Source organism: Bidens hawaiensis, unplaced genomic scaffold (assembly GCF_021521415.1).
Source record: "Bidens hawaiensis isolate Kalapana, Puna unplaced genomic scaffold, B.hawaiensis_p1.1 tig00031532_1, whole genome shotgun sequence".
In the NCBI taxonomy this organism is placed as follows: domain Eukaryota; kingdom Viridiplantae; phylum Streptophyta; class Magnoliopsida; order Asterales; family Asteraceae; genus Bidens; species Bidens hawaiensis.
Genome location: NW_027495338.1, coordinates 81,197 through 90,605, shown reverse-complemented (window position 1 = coordinate 90,605; position 9,409 = coordinate 81,197). Strand labels below are relative to the sequence as shown.

At 35.5% G+C, this 9,409-nt stretch overlaps 1 protein-coding gene across 1 annotated transcript; it reads right to left on the bottom strand.

Annotated features, from left to right (window-relative positions):
- Nucleotides 1–2,313: 2,313 nt before the first annotated feature.
- On the bottom strand, nt 2,314–2,825 carry LOC143582333 (uncharacterized). The gene is made up of 2 exons (XM_077064929.1): nt 2,797–2,825; nt 2,314–2,707 (listed from the first exon to the last, which is right to left on the bottom strand). Exons 1-2 carry the CDS (start codon nt 2,823–2,825, stop codon nt 2,314–2,316), a joined length of 423 nt encoding a protein of 140 aa, XP_076921044.1.
- Nucleotides 2,826–9,409: the final 6,584 nt, after the last annotated feature.

The window sequence follows — 9,409 nt, the reverse complement described above, 5'->3', positions numbered from 1 at the left end:
TCATATTGGTGGCTTGGAAATCACTTCTGATTGCCTGGGGTATTATGTCCCCCTGTAACGATTTCAGGATGATTCCTAAGCCTGCCCCCCTGGACATTTGAGGATCCGTTAGTAAAGATTATCCATTTACCTTTATCCTGGTCTAGTTGTTGAACTTCCCAGTCGACTTTCTGTTGGATATCACTACTGAAATCAGCCACAAAGTCAGCTAAATCTTGGGATTCAATTGTTGTTTTAGGCTCATATAGACCACTTAGCCATCCTACCAGACATTTCAGGTTTTCTCAAAACATTTTTAATAGGATAATTAGTTTTAACAAAAATAGTATGTGTCTCAAAATAGTATCTTAACTTGGTAGAGGCCATAACTAAAGCTAAAATTAATTTTTCTAAATGAGAATATCTGGTTTCAGCGTCTAATAGACTTATACTTATATAGTAGATAGGATGTTGTTGCCCTTCGTGATCTTTGACTAGTACAACACTTACAGTGTCTCAGGATAACGCCAAATAGAGGAATAATGGCTCACCATCTTCTGGCTTCATGAGTAATGGTGCTGATGAAAGGTATTGTTTTAAGTCTTCAAGCGCCTTTTCATGCTTTTGTTCCCATCAAACTTCTTGTTCATTTTAAGGATCTCATAGAACTCTTTGCACCTTTCTGATGATCATGAGAAAAACTATTCAAGGACGCGATCCTGCCGGTTAATCTTTGAACATCCTTTACGCTGGTAGGTGCTTTCAGGTTCACGATAGATTTGATCTGCTCTGGACTTGCTTCTATCTCTCTCTTAGTAACTATGGATCCCAAAAACTTGCCTGCTCCCACTCCAAAGTGACACTTGGACGGATTCAGCTTCATGTTGTATTTGTCAAGGCCATAGTTACCTAATTCGCGGTTCGATCCGGTACGGGTTCACGGTTCGGGTACGCGATTCGCCAAATGTAACGTATTCGGTACAGGGGGGTAGGCTCATTTCGGTATGAACGGTACGGTGTACCATGTAGTTCGGTTCGATATACCCAAATAAAAAAATAACTATTTATAATTTATATAAAATTGTATATATATCATGTTAATTTTATAACTTTTATGTATAAACTATAAGTTTTAAGGATCAAATGTAAACTAGCGAAAATAGAGGGAGTTAATTGTTAATAAACACAAACTGATTTTACTATTTTTATTGTTTTTATGTAAACATTTATAAACTTTTAAGGTCTAAATGTAAACTGGTGAAAGCTTAAGAGGGAATAAATGTCAAATTAACCAAACTTTTTAAAACCTATAACAAAACCACCCACGTTCTTAACTTCATATACGCCGCCGCTTCCAATTTCCTCCTTTTTCGGCGAAAATGGCAGCACTGCTATCAAAAATTGACATAGCGTACCGGAGCGAATTGGAACACCGAATTCGTTTGTTTGGTACGTCGTACCGGAGTGAACTGGAACGTAGTGAATTTCTTTTGGGTTCATCGCGTACCAATTCGCAATTCGCGGGTCTTCCAGCGAATTCGGTAACTATGGTCAAGGCTATCAAAGGCTTCTTCAAGATCCCGAAAGTGATCCTTAGATTTCTTTGATTTCGCCACCATATCGTAGATATAGACCTCCATGGTGTCCCCCCCCCCCAGCTTTTTTTTAACATCATGTTAACCAATCTTTGATAGGTTGCACATGAATTTTTCAAACCAAAAGGCATGGTAGTGTAACAAAATATACCTGTAGGAGTCATGAATGTCGTGTCTTCTTGGTCTAAGGGTTCCATTTGGATTTGTTGGAATCCCTAAGAGGCATCCATAAAGGTCAGCATCTCATGTCCAGCAGTCGCATCTACCATGGAGTCTATATGTGACAATGGGAAAGGATTTTTGGGGAAAGCCTTGTGAGGTCTGTGTAATCAACACAAACTCTCCACTTTCCATTCTTCTTCTGGGCCACTACCACGTTGACCAACCATCTTAGGAACTTTACCTCCCTGTTTATCCCTGCTTTCAACAATATCTCAACCTCTTCTTTGATGATGACATTTCTTTCGGGCGCGAACTTTCTTTTTTTTTGTTGAATTGACCTAAAACTTTTATCCAATCCCAATTTGTGAGTAATAATATTTTTAGAAATACATGTCATATCCTCATGTTTCCATGCAAAGGTTGATATTCTGCTTTTGAGGAACTTGACCAACTGATCTTCAAATTCTTTGAGAATCCTGGTTCCTATCAACACATTAATGTCGGAATCCGAATCATCTAATCGTATTTCTTTTGACTTAGCTGCTTCCAAGACATTAAGCGCTTTGCTCTTTGATTGTTATGCCTGAGTTGGTTTAGTTGTTGGCTTCATTGAGGAAGCATAACAATCTTTAGCTTCTTGTTGATCCCCTTGAATCTTAACGATCTCCATGGTGTCGACATCTTGATGCATTGGTGATAGGTCGAAGGGGACCGCTTTCATCTCGTGGATCCAGGGTCTACCTAAGATAACACTGAAAGAAGTCAATGCATCAGTAACACATAATTTATTTATAGAGTTTACTCCCTCAACATAGACTAGAAGCTTTATCTCTCCCACTGTACTCTTGGCTTCTCCACTAAATCCCACCAAGACCGAAGATTTTGATACAATCTCGGATTCTGGAATATTCATCCTCTTCAGGGTATCCAACTGGATGATATTCACCGAACTTCCGTTATCTACCAGGATCCTGCGTACAAACAATTAGCAATATAAAGGGTTATAACCAAACCGTCGTGATAAGGATCCTAAATATTATCCCGATCTACATCATCGAACAGGACACCAACATCTTTAGGCAAAGTCATCGTCTTCGTTGGTCCTTCTGGCTTCTATGCTTTAGCTATCTTGGCATTCCTTTTGGCTGCTGAGTAGGATGTGCCGCATATGTTTGAACCTCCGAAGAGAACATTTATAATTCGAGCGCCTGGAGGTGAGATTCCGCCCTTTTAGGATCCTGCTTGGGATCCCAACTTTGATTTTTCTTTCCCAACAACTCTTTCAAGTGACCTTTGCTAAGTAGGTAACTAATATCCCTCCTTAGAGCAATACAATCTTTCGTCATATGACCGAAATATTCGTGAAAAGTGCACCATTTGGACTTGTCCTTCCAGGCACCATTTTTCTCGTTCTTTCGTGGCCATCTTGCTTTTTCACCTAGATCCTGCATAGCACACATTAATCTAGGAATATCAACTGAAAAACAATAATCATTTAAGTTAGGATAAGATTCATCATCCTCGTTATCATCCACCACATTGACCCTGTCATTTCTAGCATACGGCTTAGATCGATATGGTTTAGATGATTGGGAATCCGACTTCCTGTTCGGGTTGTTGTAGCTGTTGGAATCATCCAGCCTTTGCTGAATCCTCTTGTCTTCTTCCAGCCTAATGAACCTTAGAGCCATGTTCCTTGCTTCATCCAGGTTCTTGCATGGATTCGTAATGAGATCCTCATAGAAAGAGTTATCCTTCTTAAGACCCATTTTGAAAGCTTACACAATCGTCACGACATCAAGGTTGGGGATCTCTAAGGCTTCCTTGCTGAATTTGCTGACATAATCCCTAAAGGGTTCATATTTACCGTATGTTACTCTATACAAGTCACTACTTAACCTTTCAAAACTTCAACTACAAGAAAATTGGTTGTTAAACAGACTAACTAAATGAGCAAAAAACTTAATAGAAAAGGGAGGAACACTTAGGAGCCATTTCAACGCAACTCCGGTTAAGGTTAAACCAAGGCCTTTGCATAAACAGGCCTCCTTGAGATTCTGAGTTATGGGGTTGATCTCCATTCTTTCTCGATATTGGGCAATATGTTCTTCAGGATCTGTGGTTCTATTGTACAGCTTCACGCTTGCAGTTTGAAATCGCTTCAAGATCTCAACATCACATATAGGAGTGCAAATCTTGAGATCCCGTGGCTACTTGGAGCTACCTCCGGAATCGGCTGGACTATCCTATGTATGCTAGAGATTAATTTCTTGAGTTTTTGCAATTCCTTCTATACCATTGGGCTAATATCGGAATCCTGCGTAACATCATGGTTAGTCACAGCCATAATAACATTATTGAAATTATCAGTATCAGGAATCCTAGCCGGGGATCCCGGAATAACACCGAATTCCCAAGTAAGAGTTGCCTTGGTGGGCTGGACAGGATCACTCGTTCTATTTGCTGATGGCATGGGAAGGAAGCCATCACAACGATTCCCTTGGGATCCTTACAGATCAAAGTTCAGGTTCCTAGGCAGCAATGGAATGAAGGATTTCTCCTCTGGATTCTTCCCTTGTGCCCGAATATCCCGAAGCTCCCTAATGACTAAGTTATTGGTTTGCTTCTGAGCCTCCATGTGTTCCTTCATCTACATTAAAACATCAAAAATATCATCGTTAGAGAAAAGAACGGACCTCGTGTTAGGAGACCCAGATCTTTGGAGTGGCGCGCTGGCTGAAGGCCTTGTTGTAGGAGGAAGCGTATTGCTTGATCCTCCAGCTCTTGACATGTTGACGCGGACGTTGGTCGTCTTCTTTTGGGCAGCAGGTGGAGGAGGAAGCGGTTGAACGGCTCCGGAAATTGCGGATAGCATGGATGATGATGTAGTTTTTGATTGAGAGGCCATTTTTAGTATAGCTTTGTAAGGTAACGATTTAGAATGAAAGTGAATATGGATTTGAGAATGAAAAACACCACTTACCCCATGGTGGGCGCCAAACTGTTTTGATCAAAAATAGGTAGTGTGTTTCTCAATAACAAGTTAGTTAAGTGTAGTAAAAATAATGGTAAACACAGCGATGTAGCGAGGAAAAACCTAGGACCCCCGTTTAGGATCTTCAGAAAAAAACCTCAGGAGGGGAAAACTATCCCCTGCCTTAATTTATTAATGTAAAAAGTGGATTACAACTCGAGAACTGATTGTAAACGATGACTAGAGTACAAATGTAGCGCAGTGGGTGGAAATGATGTGTGTTCAAACGTTAACAATAGCCTCCTTATATAGAAAGAGAAAATAACAATAACTCCTACAAATCCGGGAACCCTAGCCGCCATGATCATTTGACGACTTAGTCTTCATCCCAGGTGTATTTCAGTTGTTTCTCCGAACTTTTAGGTAGAATAAGTCAGCTAGCCGTTGTAGACTGTTATATCTTTGAGTAACCTGCAAGTATAATAAAACAAGCATGATCGGTTAGCTCAGGATCCTGCAGCTAGCTGGGAATCCAAGTTATCAGGATAATCTTTAGGATCACACTAAGGATAAAATGACCCCTAACAATGTTAATCCACTAAAATGGGTCAATTACTTATCAAGTGAGTGTGCAACGTAGCCTATTTTAAACAACTCTTTGATGGTTATTACATGAGTTCTATAATTATCCAAGAGTTGTGTGGGTTAATACTTGGTAATTCAAGATTGATCATTTACAACTTAATTAATCATAATTGGTATTTTAAGTATAATTCAAAGGTTATTTTTACTAAAATATTAAGGAAAATTCACTTAGTAATTTAAGAGATTGTCTCGTCTTTAAAGTAAGTTATGTCATAAATACTTAATATATACCACTTGCTTACAAATGATGTTTTAGTGGAGATCATGAAGTTATGCATATCTCTTTCTTTAATTATCATAAAATAATATGACTTAGAAATAAGGTGTTATTCCCACATTTAACTACCAAAGAAAGCATGCATCACATGTTTACTAATTAATTATTAAACCAAGCTAAGAGGAGTTTTAACCAAGATGATACACTTTTATCTTTAATCATCTCTATAAAAATATAAAAACTCAAAAGTATTGTTTTTAATTTATGCTTTTAAATTTCTTTTAAAAACTTACTTGTCAAACCAAAACTACTATGATGTTCACTTTCGGTTAAAATAAATACAACAATTTAGTAGTAAAAAATTAAACAAGTGTATCATGAATCGATACTTGGTTCTTACCCATACTATGTTACATATACGATAGGTACACTTGCCTATTTGTGTATGGTCTAGTTAAGATAAAACTCATTTTTATAAATTTAAAACTCGGCATTGTGTGAAACAAACCTTTTGAAAAACTAACAACTTTTTCATAACCATCACATGCACACCATCAACTTTACGCTGACAACCTATATATTGTCACGCAGAACGCGGGTAGCTATATGAGATGAAGCAAGTGATGGAGTTTAGAATGGATATTAGGTTGCATGACGAATAAAGATTGATTTTTGTTTATATAGTTAATTGTAGTGTTTTTTCCTTTGAGAACAACTTTATGTTTTTGTGTATTTGATTGTTTTATGAAATAAATATTTTAGATAAGGACACGTCAGACGTGCAATTTACTAAGTGTCTTTAAGCTGTGATACAAATTATGCTTCGGCGTGTTCCGCCGTAGGTAGGGGTGTGGCATTTATAATACAAAAACAAATACAAGGTGAACCAAAAATGACGAATGTCACATTACATATGTGTAAAATTTATGTGATAACAAATTTACATATATGAAAAAAATTAGATATGTGTAAAAACTAATTTTCATAATTATAATCGTAGATATGTATATATATATATATATAAAGTAATAAAACTACACTCAAATAACATTAACATACAAAAAATTTTATAAAAAAAGTTAGTTATTAAAAGTTCTTTCAAGTTTTTAAATAATTTAAGAGTTTCGTAATGATACTTATCCTATAAATGAAAGTTCCGAAGATAGAATTGGTTCCAAAAAAATTAGCAGTTCCTTTTACATAAAAGCACGCATGGCGGCTTATGCAAGCGGGTGTGGTGCCACACCATAGTGACAGCGATGAGCACAAACACCACCACGAACCGAGCACGAGGAGGGCGTAGGGCTAGCTGCGGGCTTGAGGGCGGCTAAGGTTTGTATTTTTTTTAATATTAAATTATATATATTCCAATCATATATATCCGTCAGTATTTCAAATTTTCACCCCACTATAACATGTGTTTTTGAGTGTGAATAGTGAAACCCTTCAAGATCTACGTGGAAGACTTTTTTTTTTCTTTTTCAAGACAGCCTTAGCAAGAAAGGTTAACTTGATATTTTATCTTCATCTTTACGTGCTATCATTAGCCTCTAGTATTCCTTATTCAAGACCATTTGAATTATTTTTGCAATAGTTTGTCTATGATTTGTGGAAACACACTAAACACGACATAAGTTTTATTACATAAGTTTTATTTAGTTTAAAGAAAATTACAATTTTTGTCTTTTTAAATATGTAAAATTATGGATTGGGTCCTTCTTAAAAATGAGTTTTACTCTTTATCATTTATTTGCATATTTCGCTTGGTTTTTGTCCTTTGAACTAACGATCATTCAAAAAACTCAGTTAAGTGTTGACATATGCCACATGTGAGGGTAAAAGGTTATTTTCAATCTATATTATAATAAAAAGAATAAATAATATATTCTAAGGGTTATGGACTTGTGGTCCTGATCTTCTCTCGTATCTTTATCAAAGATTCATTTCATTAAGGGAAAATTCTTAAAATGACCCAATTATAATTGAAGATTGTATTTTTGTCTGCTTAAATAAAAGTTTCCGGAAATGTCCCCTACAAACACGTCTTTAACGACGTGTTAGGCCTTAACGTGTCTTTCACGACATGTTAACCTCCAACGCGCGTTTTTTACTGCATGTTAGCCTCTAACGAGTCTTTCACGAAATGTTGGCCCTATTAATTTTTTTAATATTACATTATTATAATTAATTTAATACATATTTGTCATTACTTTTATAACTTGTAATGTATAAAGTTTTATAAAGTTCCAAATAGACCGTTGAGACTTACTTATTTTTATCTACGTATTGACATATATTTTACTTAAAACGAGACTGGTCAAATTTTATTAAACATTTATAGAGCATTTTAATATCAATTTGACACTCGGTTTTGAGTAAAATTTATAACATGTAGAAAAATAAACACTTTGCATATTTAAAATTATATATAAATTTATATATTACAAGTTATAAAAGAAATGGCAAATATGTATTAAATTAGTCATAATAATGTAATATTAAAAAATACACAATAAATAGGGTTAACATGTCTTAAAAAACGTGCGTTGGAGGTTAACATGTCATGAAAGACGCCTTAAGGCCTAACACGTCGTCACAGACATGTTTGTATGGGACATTTCTGAAAACTTTTATTTAATGGGACAAAAATAGAATCTACTATTATACTTTAACCATTTTAGGAATTTCCCATTAAACAACAACCATTTGCTCATTTTTTTAATAGCAAATTTATTTTTAATCTTTGTTGTAGGTGAGCTCCTCCTTCCAAACCTATGTGCGTTTAAAGGTTTTGTTTTTACCAATAAACTATCGTTTGGTTTTGACCAACTACTTTAACTCTAATGACATATTAAATAAAATATAAATAAATATCTTCAAGTTCCAGCCTTGTAGTTCGTGACCCTTTTAGCTTTTGCTTATTCCATGCACACCAAGATATAAAGAGAGCAACTGATGACCCGTACATGTGGACGTGGACCACGTGGTGATACGTGAACAACTTGATTAACCCGGTAATATCACCAAAAGCTTCCGCAAACAAGAAGTCTCTCGCTATTCGCACAAGGGACTCAAGTCCAGCTAAAAAAATCTTTTTAGCAACAAAACTGAATTATATATGCATTTACTATAACAAAAATCAGTAATTTTAATTTGTTTCTCTTACTAGATCAAACGGTCCCTTACATATGGGCTATTGATTAGGTTTTCAAGTGAGTAATTGGGCCTTACCCATGGATTATAGATATGAACCAGTTCAATATGAACCAGGCCAGCAGATGGTGAATTAATACCAGCCTGATTATGATATGGTCCAGGCCCAACAGTTTGAGTAATAATAGGCCCAGGGTTGCTAACCTTTGATAACCCAGCATCATTCATAAGCCCAAGAGTAATGGGCCCAGAACAAGACGTATCTACCTATTCTAATAAAGTAAAATAAATGTAGACACTTGTCCTCTTTTGGTTAATTCTCACAATTTTTTCACTCCAAAACTAATATATATGTAATAGATCAATAATTATTCACTTTCCTTTTACACTATATTTATATAATATCTATATATTTTTATAAATATAATTATTAGCATATTATTTTACTTTATATTTCAAAATACTTGATAAATTCCAAAAATCAACAACAAATCATGTTTTTTAAATGAAAATTGTTTCGGGTTTGTTGTGAAACTTAAATTTGATTTTATGGGTCAAAAGTTGGTAAATAGATTGTTTGGTACAAGTTAACTACATTTAAGTCAAAATTTGTTACGAGTCAAAAATGAAAATTTTGAGTATTTTTAAAAGTTTGAGAATGCAAACTAGATTTATTGTCAAATT

Excerpts from the sequence above, each read along its gene's own strand:
- LOC143582333 (XM_077064929.1), bottom strand. The coding sequence starts at position 2,825 with ATGACTTTGCCTAAAGATGTTGGTGTCCT. Across the intron at positions 2,708-2,796 it reads CCTAAAGATGTTGGTGTCCT|GATCCTGGTAGATAACGGAA; the intron begins GTTCGATGATGT and ends GTTTGTACGCAG.